The following is an 18,773-nucleotide window of genomic DNA, read 5'->3' as shown; positions in this document are numbered from 1 at the left end:
AGATTTGACATAAGGCTTTCTCCCCAGCATGCTATCCCCAAGTTAAGTGGGTTTTCTCAAGAGCTTGTAAATTTCTCCTTACTAAAAGTGTTCATGCAGAGGGTCTAAGATCGTCAGTGATGCTATAGCAGAAGGTCAGGTTAAACTAGATCACTCTTAGATCTTCCCAATTCTAAAATTCTTTCATTCTGAGATTACTCTTGATCTTGACACTAGGCAAAGCTTTCTTCCAAACCCTCACAAAAGTCAAACCACATAATTATTGCTATTACCACCAGTATTATTACACCTAATGTTTTATTAGACTTAGACTCTCCCATTCCCGGTCCCATTCCCGGAACCATTCCCGGTCCCATTCCTGGTCCCATTTCTGATCCCATTCCCGATCCCATTCCTGGCCCCATTCCCAATCCCATTTCCATTTCCTGTGGCTTCTTCATGTGGAGCCAGCTCCTGCTGCTGGTTCTTGGGTGGGGCCAGATAGCGGTTGGTGGTTCGGTTAAAGGTATCTACTTCTGGCACGAATTTCTCAGCTGGTACCATCAGCTTTCGGCGGATGTCCAAACACTTGGAGTCCAACATCAAGGAGTTGGTTTTGCAGGCAATGTCAGCCTGGATCCGGGCCAGTTGCTTGTAAAAGCCACCTCGAGTATCCCTAGGAATGTTGAGAAACACTTAGGGCAAGGCTACTCCTGCCCTCTCTCCTTGCGGTCCAGAAGGAAGCCACAAAAGGAGGGAGGGGAAAGGGGCCTGAACTTCAACGTGACTCAGTTACCATGTACCAAGCCACAGCAAAGACAGCAGCTCCTGGTAGTCAAGTCCCACAAGTCCTGGCCCCAGTCCCAGGATTCTTCTAGTTTAGCTCTGGCATTAGCTTTTTGTAGGTTTGGGAAAAGTCCCTTACCTTCCCTGGCACTTCAGTCTGATCTGTCGAAGAAGGGAGTTAGACAATGATCCTTGGAGATGCTCTCATACTCCCAAATATTGCCCTACTCTTTGTCCACGAAATATTCTTTGTATTCTTGCTCCTGTGTGCTTTTGCTCATCTTGCAACCTGTACCTGGATATCATTCCTCCTCCCTATTTCCATCCTTCTCCTCCTTTGAAGATTAATTCAAATGTCATCCAAGACATTCCTCCAGGAAACCTTTCATAATCCCCAGACTCCATAAGGACATTTTCCATAGAACATGACATAGTGTTCTGTCTGCATTTCATCCCGTGCACTGATCATTTAATATCATGTGTCTGTGGTTTACTTTGGGAGCTCCAAAAGGGAAAAGTATCATCTAGTCTTTAAACTTTACCCCACAACCATACCCCCAGCTCCAGACTTGCAGTTCTTTACACCAAGTACTAAAATTTGTTGAATGAATGAATCATGGCTCATGTGAGCCAAAGGGCTGGAGTAGCTTATGGGGCCCCAGGACTCTCAAGTTCACTAAGCCCCCAAACGTACTGTGCCTGAGTTAGTTTCTGCTTCAGGGTAGCGATGTTAGCTTCCAGCTGATGCACTTCATTAGTGAGCCCATATTGCACCTGGTTAAGATAGAGATGGGGATCAGAGGATCCTTCAGTTCTAATGATTCAAGAGCTGTAAGGAATCCTAGTGAGACTTGGCTATGTCTTTTGTGTAACTTTTTGCTGAGAACATGAGAATGTGCTTGCAGTTATCTGTTAGAATACCAGGAAGTATAGGGAGGGAAGGCCACCTCCTTGTGCATTGATTAATAAGTTTCCTTTATTAATGACCTCTATTTGTCTTGGAAATCTAGCCAGTTCCCTGAGTAAATGCAGTCATCCTAAAGGAATGAACAAATATTCTCTTTGGTGGCTCCCCTGAGATGAGCATTCTGCACCTGGAAGGCTGCTTTATTTCAAGAGTAATGTATCAAATGAGAAAACTTAGTGTACTTCCTTCTTTGTTCTCAGCCTATAAAAGCCCCTTAGTGAAAAAAGGACTTTGAGAATCTCACCTAGAAAGGACTGTACACCTTTCCTGGGAACTTTTCCCACTCTGAGATTCTGAATGGCTGTAATTAGGGATTCTTCTCATCAAGAAATTCAGGTGTTGGTGCTTCCTTTGAGTGGTGATGATGTATGTTGTTTGTTATATTGCCTTTATTGTTATGGTAGCCACTGTGTTTATTAATTGTGTATTTTGTGCTATAAGTTTGCTTTTCACTTATGTCTTATTTGAATCAAGGTATAATAATAATCTGTTGAATGCAAATTTGGAATCTAGATTAACCTTACAAGAGCTCAGCCTTATACTTTTGTGTTCATCTTCAGGGAGCTGAAAGGGAACGATCTGAGGTTGTTCTATTACTATTACTAAATGTGTACACACACGTGTAAGTTATATCCCCTCCTTCTAATGTCCATTTTTTCAGGACTTCTCTACCATTGGCTTTGGCATCAAACAGGGGAACTCTTATTATATCTGGCTGAACACAGACATGTGAATATACATGCATATACCTGGTCCCTGGACAGCTCCATATTGGGTCTATATGTTCGGATATCCAGCCTGGTGTGTGCTAGCTTCATATTCCGCATCTTTATGGATAGATCTTCCTCCACCTGTCGGATATCCTCTTCAAAGTCCACAGTTTCTCCCAAGGTCTAAGGGAAGAAGCTAGAGGGTAGATGGACAGGCTTCCCTGCCTACTCTTCTCTGCTGACAACCCATCAATATTGATTTGATTCTGTGCCTGCCATTTCTGCATGCCCACCCTTGGTTCCCACTCCCAGCCCCCAGATCCTCCAGAGTTTTGGAGACCAGTGCGCTTCTTACGCTTTTCTCCTGCCACTTGAGCCCATTCAGGGCCTTCTCTATTTCTCGCATCCTCTTTCTGAAGGCAAACTCAGTGGCCACACGCTGGGCTTCCAATTCATTTTTAGTCTGGGGTTAAGAGTTAGGAAATAAGGGAGATGAGAACAGAGCCAGGGGAACAATAAAGCATGAATGGGATGTGGGAATATGACAGGGACCAGGGGAGCATGTGATACCCTGAAAGAGAGAGGGTCCGTCAAGGGGGAAGGGAAAATGGGCAGATGCATTCTCTTCATAGACAGATCAGTTTATGGGCCTGAAGACAACATCTGTCTTCTTATGTTTGGCAAGGATGTTGATGAGCTCCCTGAGCAGGAAGGGAAATGAGTTTTTGAGAGCCTAGGTGCTGGGGCTCACCTCAGCAATGGTGAGGGCTGTAGCTTCTCGCAGGTCTGCAGAAGCCTTCCTCTCAGCCTCTGCTCGTTCCTTGTTGTATTGACTAAAGTCATCCCACTGCTGTATCGTGCAGGAGCTGGGGCAGCCAGAAAAGCCAGAAGAGCCAGGCTCTCACAACAGGGTCCAGGAGGCCAGGCCCATAAGGGTCATACATGGGTTACAAAGGAGTCAGACATTGGCCACACATGGATTGAACAAGGGTATGATATGAATTCTTTAAGGGCTGCCTGGTAGACAGGGTGCATGAATGAGTAGGTGGAATCAAACCCCGTGGGTAGGGAGGGTCCATAGACCGAGGAAAAAGCAAGGGAAAGCATCATCTCAGGGTAAAAGACTCAGACTTACCCATTGGGAATGCGAGTAGGGTTGACCTTCAGAGAGAGATTGGGGGAGTGAACATTGAGTGAGAGGCAGACTCTATCTATCTCTAGTGCTTCCATCTTGTCTCGCTGGTCAAAGTTCAGTTGCTGCCTTGCCTCTTGAAGAAGGCTGAGGAAGACAAGGACTTAAGGATTCAGGTGTCTTTCAATTACTAACCAGATGGGCAGACAGGTGTAGTCTTCAGGCCCAATTTAGGACCCAGTTCAAGGCAGAACTCCCTCAAGTAGAAGCTGAGTGAGGAAGAGGGTCTCTTTCCTGATTTTTACTCCTCATTCTTTAGAGGGTATCAAGCTATTCAGATATCCTGATACCAGCTTCAAAGTCTTGGGTGCCAAATCTGCCCAGATAAAGAAAAACTGCCTTTTGGGGCCAATCTGAGGCCATCTACACAGCCTGAGGACTGCACAAAAACTTCCAACTTTAGCACTAAGAGTGATTTGCTCCCAAGGTCATACTATGAATTGTAAAAATTCACCACTAGGACCCAAGTCTCCTAATTCCCTGCATCGGGCTTTTTCTACAGCATATATCTACCTAGTGTCAGAGGTGCCAGTGCTATAATGGGAAGTTTTGATTCTGTGACCTTGAGATTAGGAATCTCATGTTCTGGCCAAAGGTCAAAGGCCCAGGAACATTTTACAGTTTTCATGGCACTTTCTCATCTATGATCTCACTTTATTCTCAGAAAAGTCCTACAAAGTAAGCAAATGTTGAGGGGCTTCATAGGTCAAGATAGAAATTTGTTGTGGTGGTTGTTCAGTTGTTTCAGTCATATCCGACTGTCTATGACACCATTTTGAGGTTTTCTTGGCAGAGATACCGAGTGGTTTGCCATTTCTTTCTCCAGCTAAATTGACACATCAGGAAACTGAGGCAAACAGGGTTAAGTGACTTGCCCAGAGTCACACAGCTAGTAATATCTGAGGCCATATTTGAACAGAGGAAGATGAGTCTTCTTGATTTCAACCCCAATGCTGCATTTACTGTGTCTCCTATATGCTCAGACTAGGAAAAGTAGGTACCAAAGATTGGGGATCAATCAGTAATAGGCCCAGAGTGAAAAGTGATCTATGAAAATGGAGGTTCCAGAGAAGGCTTAGTTTGAGGCAATGGGTAAGAAAAATATGGGGGCAGATAAAACTTCATTTCAGCATTGTCTCCATGTTGTGTATGCTTAGTTAGATTGAAGAAAGAAGAGATCAGGGTGAAGAAGTCCTGTGTAATTATACCCCAACTAGGCCAATTAGAATGAGATCTAGTAATGAGACAAATTGTCAATCATAGAATATAGAATATCACAGATGGAAAGGACCTAAAAGATGACTATTCTAACTTTGACTGAGGAAAATGGAACCCAAAAAAAGGAAATGGAATGTTCCAGGACACAGTCAGTGATACTATTGTACAACCCTATGTTGATTTATATCTATTTAATGCTGGAATTTCAGGGAAGTGTAAAAACATCTCACAGCTTATTCTCATTCAAGGGGAGTCTCTAAAGAAGGGACAATAGGCATGCTGGGTGATCCAGTGATCATATATGAATGTACTAAGTATAGATAACAAGTAACTACAAATTCTAAAATAAGGAACAATTTGACCTTGGAGGTACCACTTGGTTGAATGAGAACCATGGCTGGCATATGGCTAGGTAAAAGGATAAGGTATAAGGAGGAATGGGCAAATTAGAATTGTAAATGAATGTATATGAGGTGATCCAGAAAGTGGGGAGATAGAGTTTTGGAAGTGTGGTGGAGAGAATTTAGTGAAGATGAATAAGACAGCTGTCTTGAAATATTTCAAGGTTGATATATAATAAACAGGGCGACTCCAAGGGCAGAACTTGAAGCTTGGAATGGAAGCTGTAAAGAAAGTCTAATGGGAAGAAAAAAATGATTGCTAACAGAATTACCCAAAAAAGAAACAGTGCGGTATGCAAGAGTTGAAGGTGGCGGACTCTCAGGGATTCTGGCTAGCGATAGGCTTGTACTGGATGTCCTTCATGATCTCTTTGGCTCTGATTCTATGTGATTTTTTGGCAGAATCCAACAAGAGCAGCTTATCAAGATAGGGGAGAATTTAGGTGCATCACGGAAGACAAAGGTTCAAGTCTGAAGGGAACAGGTGACATTTTCTGAGTGGTTTGACTTTGAAGTTGCCCAATTCCTAGAGAGAGTTATTTACATTTGTCTCCATTTCTTTAGCATGTACCTTTCTTAAGACCTCAAAGTTTTTTCACATTGGCTTCTATTCTCATCCTTTGTGCTGAAATTACTTTCTGAAAAGATGCCAACAATACATCTCTCTCCCCCAACCAGTAATCCCTTTAAAAAATTTTTCCCCGACAATCTCTTAGTTGATAAATCAGATGGCTTTCATCAGTTCTCATCCTTCTTGATCTCCCTTGACAGTGCTGACACTGCTGAGGCAGTATGGCATTGAAGTTATGGTGCTGGAAGGAGTCAGCTGGACTCAAGATTTGAATCATGTCTCTGATTCCATCTGTGTGACCACAGAACCTTTCTAACTTATCTATAAATTGTGAATAATAAGCCTGTACTTCCTGTGCTTTATAGAACTGTTATAAGGTTCAGATGAGATAACAATGTAAGCAAAATTCTTTGTGAATCTCAGATCCCCAACTATTATTATTTGTGACTACTCCTCTCTCCTCCTGAACATTCTTCTCTTGGCATTGGAGGCATTTCTCTATATGGGTTCTCTTACCAGGAGAGCCAAGCCTTCTTAATCTACTGCCCGATCTCTTTTGGGCCACAACAGATGCTCTGGCTGAGGCAAAGTCATTCCTCATAGATCTCCCTACTGGAACCTCTTTATTTCTCATAACTACATGTTATCTTTTGGTCTCATCATCTCATCCCATACCCAACAGTTAAATTCCATGACAGAGATGACTCCCAGATCTTCCTATTTTTAGCCATAATATCTCCCTTGTACTCCAGAGTTCTGCATCTCCAACTCCCCACTGAATACTTTTATCTGCATAACTTTATCCTGCAATTCAACATGTCCAAAAATAAACTAATATCTTCTCCCCCCTCTCTCCAAACCATTTCCTCTTCTCAACTTTCCTGGCTTGGTTAATGGAACTGAGGCTCCTGGACCCAAAATTCTGGAATCATCTTTGATTCCATTATTCCTTATCCTTCTCTTGTGCCTCTCAATACTCTTACCCCATCCCCCCAACTCATCAATTCAATCTGTGCTATATCTTTTGACTCATTGCTTCTTCCTACACTGTCACCATTGACACCCTTATCACTTCTTACTTTGTCTAGCTTCCTAAACTGGTTTCCTCGCTTCCAGATTCCAGACCCTTGCCCTTAATCCTTCACATAGATTGCCAAAATAATCTTCCTAAAACACAGGTTTCATCATGTCATTTTCTTCTAAAAAAACAAACAAACAAACAAAAAACCAACCTTCATTGGTCCTTTTATTGCTTCTAGGAAAAAATACAAATTTCTTAGCATTTGAGAACCTCCACAATCTGGCTTCAAATCCACTTTTTTTTAAAAGCCTCATTTGCATTTGACTCATCACACATTCTGTGCTGCAGCCAAGCTGGAATTGTAGCTGTTCCCCAAACTCAGCATCCTATCTCCTACCTCTAAATTTTCCCAAGCTCTCCATGTAACGAATGTTAAGTCAGGACTAGCTCTCTGGAGGACCTTGGGGTCAGCTCTAGTTTTGGTCTTAGTGGAGGAGTGAAGGAGGCAGGATAGCCACCACAAGGTTGATCAAAGATGGAGTCTAAAATTTGCTTGTATCTGTGGCTGACAGCTGTGGCTGAAAGAGTGTTCTGAGATTCCCTTTAAATACTCCAATAGGATTATGCCACTGCCTCACACTAAGCATGTGCATTCACACTGAGAATTGTAGAACATTATATCACCATATTACCCATAATATATGCCAACTAGATTGATCACATCATTACATCACATTAAGTACATGCTTAGAGAATCATTGTTTCACATTGAGTAGGTGCTTAACTATAAATACCCTGCTGTCCTAGATTCAAGTACACCTTTTCAGAGTTCCTGCCCTCTACATCTCCAGGCCTGAAATGCACTGCTCTGCCTCAATTTCCAATATTCTTATTACCTCCCTATAAAGCAACCTGAGGCTCAAGAGCCAACTCCTTCCATGACTAATATAGACACATATGCAGATGCAAATGTTCTTTCTTGCTCCAAATTTACTTACAACATGTTGCCTTTGATCTGTGCACATTTTATTTTGTATCACCTTCATTTTTGGATGTACCCACATGCCAGCCCTGAGTAAAATGCCAGCTCTTTGAAAGCATAAATTGTCACATCTCTTTGTATCCCTGACATTTAATGTCATTCTCACACCTAGCAGTAACTTTGTACATGGAGTTTACCTGAATTCTGAGAGGGGCATGACTATTATTACCACAGGACCTCATATGTGAGAAAGTTTGAAGTGCACCATCTATCTCTAAGCTCTCTTGAGAAGCAGGTCATAGATTATCCCCTATTTTTCAGGTAATTCCATATCATTAATAATCCTTCCCAACCAGAAACATGATATTCCATGCATGTTCAATACTCGATGAGTGAATGCCTCTAATTCGTGATTCGTGGCCACAAGGACATTGACACTTTAATATTCACTGCACATAGGTGGGCATGTGAGTAAGGCTGCTGGCATATATATGTATATATAATATCCATCACATGTGGGGCAAGCAAACGTGTCTAACATACTCTGGGCAGACACGGAACCTATGCATCCCAATATAAAAGACATGCATGTGTGCATAAAAGCAGGATTGCACTGGTAAAGCCAGGCTTACCTGCACGTTTGCCTATGAGCACGGGTACCATTTCCCCTCCAGTCCTCACCAAAGTTGCTCAAAGATCTCTCTGATCTTCTGCTGCAGGGCTTCCTTGGCGCGATCAATCACCTCCACTTCCTTGTGCAGCTCATCCTCCACAGAATCCTTCACCAAATCAATGTCCCGCCGGCTCTCCCGCAGTGTTAGGCACTCAATGGCCACATCCAGAGGGAGGTTCTTGGCCTGCAGGGCCCGCTCTGCTACCTCCTTCATCTGGGGGTGAAGGGCAGGAAGAGTGAAGTCCAAAATGATTCTTCCAGTTTGGATTAATGCCCTGTCAAATCTCTTGATACTAGAGTGGGTGTCAAGGGTAAAATGCCAGTTGAAGCCAGCAATACCTCCCTGCCCAAGAGGGTGGGTGCCCCATGATCTCCCTGATACCCAACTTTACACCCTGCCCTCAGCCCCCTTGCCTGTGTCAAGGCATCAATCTCAACATCTAGGTCAGTTAGACATCTTTCTAGTGTCTCCTTCCATCGCTCAACAGAATCTATTCGCTCTGACAGGCGGGTCTGGTTGTCATGTTCATCCCATATGGTCTGGAAGAGAGAGGAATTGTGTGAGAAGGAGCATGATATAGTAGAAAAAAGATTAGCAACTGCTACTACGTGGCTGTGTGACATTGGGCAGATTACTTAACCTGTCTGTTTCTTCATCAGTAAAATGTGGTTAATTGTTTGCATAATTCCCTTTACAATGTAACTGTGGTAAGGAAAGTGCTTTGGAAAGCTTGATGTATCATTTAAACTGGGGGAGTTATTGACAGTTAGGGATTTCAAGGGATACATGTTTCTTTCCCCATTTCATGTGATTCTTTCTCCCTACCTGGTTGTTGGTCTCATTGCGGAGAATGCGGAACTCCTGTCTCATCTGGTGTGAGGGATCCCTCTGCTGTTCAGCATTAGAGGAAAGCTGGTGGTTGCAATTGTGCCAATCAGACAATTGGAAGCGTTCACTAGGCTTGCTCAGTGTGGCCATGGTTCAAGGCTGGAAGCGGCACTCACACCTGTCCCTGGATGCCTTCAGCTCGCTACTAGACAAAAAAAAAACACCCATTCCCCCACCCCCCAAAAAAAACTGGATGAAATCATGTAGCAGCTTCTCTCCCGTTCCCATCCTCCATTCATTGCCATGTATTTTCCTTCCTGCCCACCTACTCTTCTCCCTCTTTCAGAATGCAATTAAAAGGTTTTTTCTCTAGCAAGCTTTCTTCTCTTTTCACTGTGTATGTGCACCTATGTACAGAGGAAGAAACAGGGGGCAAGTCCTTTCCTCCTTAAATCCCAGTAGTACCAGATAATCATCATGTCCCTAAGAAAGGACCTGAACTAGTTAACATTGGCCGATGTGTTGGATATCTAGTCGTGCTCAGCTGAGGGAGGAGCCACCGTATGTTGGCAGAGGATGGCCTGGTGGACAAGAACAACCCCCCAAACCTCACCCCAAGTGTGCCAGACTCAGTCAACCGTTCATTGTCTCAGTCACGTCCCTTCCCCTTAAGCCCTACATGGGCTCTGGGCTGGAGGTTACATGGGAGATTAGGGAAGTGTAAGACGCAGTCCTCGGGAATTCAGTCTGGGTAAGAGCTCCTGAGAGGGCCTTCGGCGCCTCAATTTCGGACGGCTGCCCAGTCTTCCGGGCCTCCCCGGAGAGGATGGAAGGGTACGGTCAGGTTTGGTCGGAATGAGAAGATGGGAGCCCAGCAGGCGCTCCAGCGACAAGACGAGATACCCCAAGCGCGAAAGGGTGGCTCAGGTCTGAGGCGTCCACCCCTCTCCTCACCAGCTTCTCAAGGTTCTTCTCACCTCTTCCTCTTCGCCCAACACTGTTCTCTGGGGCCACTTAAGCCACAGCTCAGTAGTTAAGCACGCCCTGGGGGGAGTTGCTAGGCAACCGCTCTCTCCGAGAGCCAATGGGAGCCAAGCTTCCCTTGTTTAACTTGGCAACGCCGGAGAGGAGAAAACTCGAAGTGAAGGGGGCTGGGGATCTTGGGGTCCGAGGGGGGCATTCTTTGATGGGGAGGAGCCTAAGTGGTAAGCTATGACATCAGCTACAAAGTCTCTGATAGGGGAAGAAATAGACAGGATTCTGTCCCTAACAGTAAGAAAATGGCTCGTCCACATCTCAGTTCTGCTCTTGGGTGACAGAATGCTTGTTGTAGAGCCATGTGCCAATCACCAGGTCTTTAATTTTCAGTTACCTTATTTGTAAAATGGGGATAGTAATGCGTGGAGCTTTTAACTTCACAGGACTGATGTAGCAAATGGGATAATGTATGCAGAATGATTTGTGACTAAAACAGATGAATGAGAGGATCAGTTTGCTTAAGACCAAGAAAAATGTGAGAAAGGAAAATAAAGGATAGGAGAAAACTAAGGGGGAAAAAGTGTCATACACATATGGATGTATTGTGTATGTGTGTGTGTATACATATATGCATGTACTCTTACATATATAGAGAGGAAAACAAGCATTTATTAAGCACCTACTATATGCCAGGCACTCTGATAAGCACTTTACAAATATTTCATTTGAAATTGGGTTACTTACCATCTAGGGGAGGAGGTGGGGGGAAGAGAGAAAAAATTTGGAATACAAGATTTTGCAAGGGTAAATGTTGAAATTATCTATGCACATTTTTTAATCAAAGTTTTTTATTTTTAAAACATATGCAAGGATAATTTTTTAGCATTGACCCTTGAAAAACCTTGTGTTCCAATTTCCCCTCCCTTCCCCCCATTTCCTCCCCTACATGGCAAGTAATCCAATATGTGTTAAATATGGTAAATATATATGTTAAATTCAACATAGGCATACATATTTATACAATTATCTTGCTGCACAAGAAAAATCAGATCAAAAAGGAAAAAAGTGAGAAAGAAAATAAAATTCAAGCAAACAGCAACAAAAAGAGTGAAAATGCTAGGTTATGATCCACCCTCAATTCCCACACAGTCCTCTCTCTGGACATAGATTGCTCTCATCATCACAAGATCATTAAAATTGACCTGAAATCATCTCAATGTTGCAAAGAGCCACATCCATCAGAACTGATTATCATATAGTATTGTTGCTTAAATGTACAATGATCTCCTGGTTCTGCTCATTTCATGTAAGTCTCTCCAGGCCTCTATGAAATCTTCCTGCTGATCTTTTCTTATAGAACAATAATATTCCATAACATTCATATACTCATGTACCATAACTTATTCAGCCATTCTTCAACTGATGGATATCCCTCAGTTTCCATTTTCTTGCCACCACAAAGAGGGCTGCCACAAACATTTTTGCACATGTGGGTCCCTTTCCCTCCTTTAAGATCTCTGGGATATAAGACCTGTAGAAACACTTATGCATAAGTTTTGAAAATAGAAAATTTTAATAAAAAATATGAATATATTCTCAAATCATACACATTCCCCTATTGGCCACATCCAAAAATATGTCTCATTCTGCACCCCGAGTTAGTCCATCACCTCTTTTCTAGATGTGTAAAATGTGTGTCCATATTGATTTTCTGCAATCAAACTTGATCATGACATTGATCAACATTGTTTCTTTTTATAAAGATGCTGTTATTGTTTGAATTGTTCTCTACTTCTGCTCTCTTCATTCAGCATCAGTCTTCTTAGGTACTTAGATGAAACTGCACCTTTGTTATTCTATATGGCACAATAGTATTTTTAAATAATATTTTATGATTATAGTAATCTAGTATTTGACAAACTCAAAGATCCCAACTTTTGGGATAAAAATTTCACTATTTGACAAAAACTACTGGGAAAATTGGTAACTAGTATGGTAGAAACTAGGCATTGACTCTCATCTAACACCATATACCAAGATAAAGTCAAAATGGGTTCATGATTGTTTCTTGCTTTGTAAACATATTATTACACATAAGCAAATTAGAAGAACAAAGAATAGTTTACCTCTCAGATTTGTGGAGAAGGAAGGATTTTTGTGGCCAAAGAAGAACTGGAGTTCATTATTGAACACAAAATAGATAATTTTGAGTATATTAAGTTAAAAAGTTTTTGAACAAACAAAACTAATGCAGACAAGATTAGAAGGGAAACAGTAAGGTGGTATTTCATTCAAAGTAGCATTAATCTATTTTCAAGATTGGTACTCAAATGGATCTGCAGTCTCAGTCATATAGAAGATATCCTTATATCTTGGACAACTTCAGCTGTTGACAGCTCAAGAGTAAAACTCTTTGCCTTAGTCACATGTTATCAGATTGATAAAACAGGAATTTAATGTGCAATAGATTAAAAAAAAATCGAAACCTGCATGTTGGAAGGTGCATTGACCAACTAATACACACCCAGGATTGTTGTTTTTTGGCTGAGGCATTTGGGGTTAAGGGATTTACCCAATAAATCCCTTAACCCAGGGTCACACAGATAGTAAGTATTAAGTGTCTGAGGTCAGATTTGAACTCAGGTATTCCTGACTTCAGGGCTGGTGCTCTATCCACTGCACCATCTAGCTAGCCTTCCTATCCAGGATTGTGAGGAATCTTGAAACCATATCATATATGAAGAAGGACTGAAGGGATCTGAAATATATTTGTCCTAGAGAAGAGAATTATTGGTTGAAGGAGAAGGGGGAATGTTAGGATCACCAGTTTCAAATTTGTGGATGATACAAAGAGAATAAATTAGTTTCCTATTGCTCCTGAGAGTGTAACTAGGCCTAATGGATGGCCATTGTAGGGAGTCAGAATTAGACTCAATAGAACAATCAAAGTAACTCAACAAGGGAACTATCTGCCTCTTGAAGCCCTGAGCTTTCCATCACTGATGAGTATTCAACTAAAGACTGATTTCTATTTCACACATATTGTAGACAAGATTCTTGTACTGCTAAGGAGGTTGGACTAAATGATCTCAGATCCCATGAATTTTGGAGCTAGAAAGAAGTTTAGAGTTCAGCTAACCTGACTTCCTCATATCAGAGATAAGGAAAATGGAGCCAACAGAAGAGACTCAAAACTTGCTGTATTCAACACCAAGTAGCTAAAAGCAGTGTTGGTACCAAGTGTCTTGATTCCCATGCAGGAAAGACCCTTCATTGGACTGCTAGTCAATTATTGTTACATCTCTTCTCCTTTTAATTGCTCAGCTTTTACAGAGTTGCTTGTGTTCATTGTTTTCCCTTCCTCATCACCAATTTTCCCCAGAGCTTTGTAATCTCATTTTTGAAGACATCTACTGTAACTATTATCTCCAGTGTTACCAATCTCCCTTCAAAATGTTTTATTGATTCAAAACACATTTTAACATTGCTGTCTCATCCTAATGATTCTCTTCCTGGTAACAAATAAGCATAGCCAATAAAATAAGCAGGAGGATGCTTCATAATCCATTAGTTATGGTACTAATCAGAAATCTGAAGTCTTGCAGTGTTGTTTTTCTTGACATAATTGAGGCCCTTGTGTAAAATGTTCTCCTTGTTTGGCTTATTTCATTGTACCAATTCATATGTCTTCCCATGTTTTTCTCAATTCTTTATACCCATAATTTTTTTTTCTCTTAATTAAATTTTGTTCATTATTATAAACTGGAGACTGCACATAAAACCATGAATCTAATCTATATGTGGGGTTTTTTATTTTTGTCTTTTTTCCTACTTCTAATTCCTCATGATACTTCCAAAATTGCCTGGCTGGCTTATTCCCTTAGAAATTTCCTTCTCTCTTTATTTTTTAAACTTTATTTATAAATTAAAAATATCTTATTTAATTCCTTTTTATGGGGGTGTGTGTGATATCATCACTACTCCCTCTTATTGCTCTTCTAACTTCCTCACCAATCCCTCTCTAAGGGAAGGTACTGTCTTTTTGGTTTATATCTCCATTGCTTAACACAGCACTTGGAACTTTGTAAACACTAAGCACTTAATGTTTGCTGCCTTCCTTTGATGATCTTCATCCATTTCATGCTCACTCACCATGAGGATACCCCAAGGATGCTTGGTCCCATTCTTTTCTTCCTCTTTACTGTCTTTCTTGATGACTTCAACAGGTACTATGGATTTAATGAATATTTTTGTGCAGATGCTTGCTAGGTCTACATATCCAAGCTAAGTCTCTCCAGAGCTCTAATTTGCATTACTAATCTTCTAAACATTTTAAATCAAATCCAACATGCCCAAAGCAGAATTCATTCCTTTTCCTCTCATACATTCCCCTTTTCCCATTTTCCTGATTACTTTTGAAGAAATCACTATCTAGGATCCAAACTGATGTTATTTTCAGCTCCTCACTTTCACTCACACTCCATTTGTTGCCAGATCTTGTCACCTTATCTTTATCTTTTATACAACTCTTTCTGTCCATTCATATGACCACAATCCTAGTTCAGGTCTTCATTTCTTTTCTTTTCTTTTTTTTTTTTTAATTTTTAACATTAACAATTTTTTTAAGTTCCAGATGCTCTTTCTCCTACCCATTAAGAAGGCAAACAATATGATTTAATTTTATACAAGTTGTAATCACACAAGATGTATTTCCATATTAACCATTTGACAAAAAAGCAAAAACCATGAAAGTAAGAAAATTATACACCAGATTGCACTTAACATTCTTTTCTTTCTCTGGAAGTGGATAAGATTTTTTCATCATGACTCCTCCTTTTTGAATTGTCTTGGATCACTGTATTGATCAGAGTAGCCAAGTCTTTCACAGTAGATGAAATTACACAACATTGCAGTTACTGGAGTGGGTGGAGGAGGATTAAGATCTTTCCCCAAGTAATGGTCATCCAACCATCCTCTTTAATACAGAAACTCTTTTCATTAGTCAGATTCTCAACACTGGATATATCTATCTCAAGATAATTTTTTGATCACCTTTGAATGCTTTTCTTGATTCCTATGTTTGAATGTCATATTTTCTCTTCAGCTCTGATCTTTTCATTAGCGATGCTTGGAAGTCTTTTATTTCATTAAAGATCTATTTTTTTTTTCCATGAAGGATTATACTCAGCTTTGCTGGGTAGGTTTTTCTTGGTTGTAAACCTAGATCTTTTGTTTTCTAGAATTTCATATTCCAAACTTTCCATTCCTTTAGAATGGTGAATAAATCTTGTGGGATTCTGACTGTGGCTCCTTGATACTTGAACTCTTTCTTTTTGGCTGCTTGCATTTTTTTCTGATCTGGGAGTTGAGATTTTAGTTATAATATTCTTGGAAATTTTCATCTGTGGGTTACTTTCAGAAGATGACTAACACATTCTTTCAATTTCTATTTTACCTATTGGCTTTCAATTTTCCAGTATGTTTTATTGAAAAATGAGGTCTGGATTCTTTTTCTTTTTCTTTTTCTTTTTTTTTTTTTTTTGGTCATAGCTTTCAGATAATTTAATGATTCTTAAATTCTCCTCGATCTGTTTCCAAGGTCAGTTCTTTGTTGTTGTTGTTGTTCCTATGTTCTTTCATTTTCTTCTATTTTTATTTTGACTTTAGTCTTTGACTTTATTTTAATATTTCAACTTGTTTCATAGAGTCAATAGCTTCTATTTGGAATGTTCTAATTTTTCAATGAGTTATTTTTTTGGAATGAGGTTTTGTACTGCATGTATCTAGCTATTAGTTCTCTTTCCATAGCTTTCTTCTATAGTACTCATCTATTTTCCCATTTTTTCTGCTACTCTCATTTTATTTTTATTTTTATTTTATTTGTTGTTGTTGTTGTTGTTGCTGAGGCAATCGAAGTTAAATGACTTACCTAGGGTCACACAGCTAGGAAGTGTTAAATGTCTGAGACCAGATTTGAACTTAGGTCTTCCTGACTTCAGGGCTAGTGCTCTATTCACTGTGCCACTTAGCTGCCTCTCTTATTTGAGTTTTAACTCTTTTAAAATTCTTGCTTTAATTGTCCCAGGAACTCTGGTTGGACTTGTATTGAAGCAAAAAAATTTTTTTAAGACTTGTAGGTATTTTCACATCATGATTTTTCTTCTAATTTTGTGTTTTCAGCTTCCTTGTCATCATAGTAGCTCCTTATGGAAGCTCCTATTTTTGGTTACTCATTTTTTATTTCCAGCCTGCTTTTTGACTTTGGAATTTATGGGAAGATTGGGCTCTGCACACTTCTGGATTGAATTTCTTTCCTCTTTTGTTTTTCTGTTGCTTTCATAATTCTAGCTGGGCACTTGCAAGTTTTTAGTGCTCCCAATATGAGTCCAGGACAAAGCCTGATCACTGTTCTCTTGATCTGAACTCTGAAAGTTTCTGACCAAGGTTAGATCTGTTTGTCCTTGGCTGGAAGTTTCAGGAGAGTGCTGCTGATCTCAGCCACTATTAGCCCACTGAAAGGCTTTGTAGATTTATTCATGACATTAATTTTTATATAAAATTATGAGTTCCAGAGTTTCTCTGCCCATCCCTTCTTTTCCCCCTTTCCTAAGATAGTAAACAATTTGATAAAAGTCATAGATGTGCAATCATACATCCATATTAGTCATATTTTGAAAGAAGAAAAAGAAAAAAATCCATGAAAAAAGACAAAAATTTGTATACTTTGATCTGATTCCTACTCCATCAATTCTTTCTCTGGATGTGGATCACATTTTCCATTATGAGTCTTTTGGTCAGTCCTTCAGTTTAACTTTGTGTGAATCATTTGTTTCAAATTTATTTCTTTAAACAACATATTATTGGTTGATGCTTTCTAATCCATTCTTCTATTCTCTTCTTTATGGATGAGTTCATCACATTTGCATTATTTTGTTTCATCAAAATCTCTTATAGTTTTTCCTTTTTTTCTTTCAGTCTCACTGGAAAAAAAAACACACAAAAGAATGATTTAGAGAAAGAGAAGGAATATAGTCAACGCTAGTAAATCTATAATTAAAATGGGTTCTTCTCCTCTGCCTCTCTATTTAGCCCAAATTTCAATGCCTGATTCTTCTACTTTCTCTTTTTCTAGTTTTCCTTAATCCTCTCTAATTTAAATCAACTTTAATTTAATTTGGAATTGAAATTTCTTTTGCTTATGACTTGTGACTTCTTTGCTTGTGACCATCTCCAATTCTACCCTCTTTCTTTTGCTTCCTTCTCACTTTCCATCTTTTCCTGTTGAATTTAATGCATTTTGTTATCTATTATGATAATAGTGGTTTTAGATTTTTAAAAATATGATTAATTATGTTGATTGTTTTCCTAATGTTCCTAATCATAATCAATGATTTCTTGGATGAATTATGGTGGTCTGTGACAGAATTTAATTGAAAATTTAAAAACCAATATTCATGAATGATATTGTCTATAGGTTCCCTGATATAGGTTATTATTCCCTAGTTTTGGTACTAGGACTATATTTGTCCCATAAAAGGAATTTGTTAGGGCATTTTCTTTCTCAATTTTTCAGAATAATTTGTGTAATATTGGTACTAAATTCTATAAAAGTTTGATAGAATTCTCTTGTAAATCCATTAGGACTGGGAATTATTTCTTTGGTTGTCCCACTTATAAGTAGTTCTATTTCCTTTTCTGAGAAAGTATTTTTAGAGATTTCTATTTAGACTTCTCTTAATTTGGATATTTTATATTTTTTGAAGATATTTCTCTATTTTTTGTGTATCCTCAGTTTTATTAGCATATGGTATATATAATAGATTCTAATGATTCTTTTTTTTTTAAACTGGTTCTGTTGTGATCTTACCTTATTAATTTGCTATTTAAAAATTAAAGTTGTTAAGATTTTTAAATTTTATTAATTTCTCCCCAAACTATTAGCTTCTAGTTCTATTTACCTTTTGTTTTTTGTTGTTGTTTCCAATTTACTTCTTTTCTAATTTGAAATATCTCCTCTTTTGCACTTATTTTAGGTATTTTATTGATTTTTTAGTTTTTAAAATGCATATTCAGTTCATCAATGTGAAGTCCAGGTCAGCTCCCTGTTGACCTCAGGATCAGCCAGAGTTAGGATCAGCTAAAAAGTCCTTGGTCTTTAGGGGAAGAAGTAAAGGAGATGGACATAACTCCATGAGGCTCACCATCAACCTCCTCTCTCCTCATCATTCTCCTCCAAAGTGACTCTGGCTTGTCTTACTCTACCTAATCCCTCCTACAATTCTTTGTATACATCAAAAGATGGAGCCAGCACAGAATAGTGAGAAGGGCCATTTTCCAAATATATGCTAATATTATCCAATAGGTAATTAGCCTTAAGTGCTTGGTTGTCTGATTCCAGTGCACCTATTCAGAGTTTTAGCCCTTTACACATCAACCTTTTTTTTTTTTTTTTATGTTGCTATTCTG

General features: G+C 39.5%; 1 protein-coding gene across 5 annotated transcripts; it reads right to left on the bottom strand.

The window, feature by feature from the left end:
- Positions 1–278: 278 nt before the first annotated feature.
- Positions 279–10,361, bottom strand: TEKT2 (tektin 2). Of its 5 annotated transcripts, none has more exons than XM_051987674.1 (10): positions 10,284–10,361; positions 9,327–9,531; positions 8,915–9,040; positions 8,509–8,714; positions 3,578–3,721; positions 3,194–3,308; positions 2,798–2,905; positions 2,482–2,625; positions 1,460–1,539; positions 279–655 (listed from the first exon to the last, which is right to left on the bottom strand). In XM_051987674.1, exons 2-10 carry the CDS (start codon positions 9,477–9,479, stop codon positions 307–309), a joined length of 1,425 nt encoding a protein of 474 aa, XP_051843634.1. In that variant the 5' UTR covers positions 9,480–9,531; positions 10,284–10,361; the 3' UTR covers positions 279–306. The 5 variants fall into 5 exon arrangements, with proteins under 5 accessions (XP_051843634.1, XP_051843633.1, XP_051843636.1 ...); XM_051987673.1 differs by having other exon boundaries at positions 9,327–9,534; positions 10,284–10,349; XM_051987676.1 differs by having other exon boundaries at positions 10,233–10,310.
- Positions 10,362–18,773: the final 8,412 nt, after the last annotated feature.

The sequence above is a fragment of the Antechinus flavipes genome, chromosome 3, assembly GCF_016432865.1.
Source record: "Antechinus flavipes isolate AdamAnt ecotype Samford, QLD, Australia chromosome 3, AdamAnt_v2, whole genome shotgun sequence".
NCBI lineage: Eukaryota > Metazoa > Chordata > Mammalia > Dasyuromorphia > Dasyuridae > Antechinus > Antechinus flavipes.
This window is presented reverse-complemented; position numbering and strand designations above follow the sequence as displayed.

Bases quoted from the DNA above. Each gene is read 5' to 3' on its own strand.
- TEKT2 (XM_051987674.1), bottom strand. From the start codon at position 9,479: ATGGCCACACTGAGCAAGCCTAGTGAACGCTTCCAATTGTCTGATTGG. The intron at 3,309-3,577 runs GTAAGTCTGAGT...TGGCTGCCCCAG, and splicing joins CCTACTCGCATTCCCAATGG to CTCCTGCACGATACAGCAGT. The intron at 656-1,459 runs GTACGTTTGGGG...CAACATTCCTAG, and splicing joins CAGAAACTAACTCAGGCACA to GGATACTCGAGGTGGCTTTT.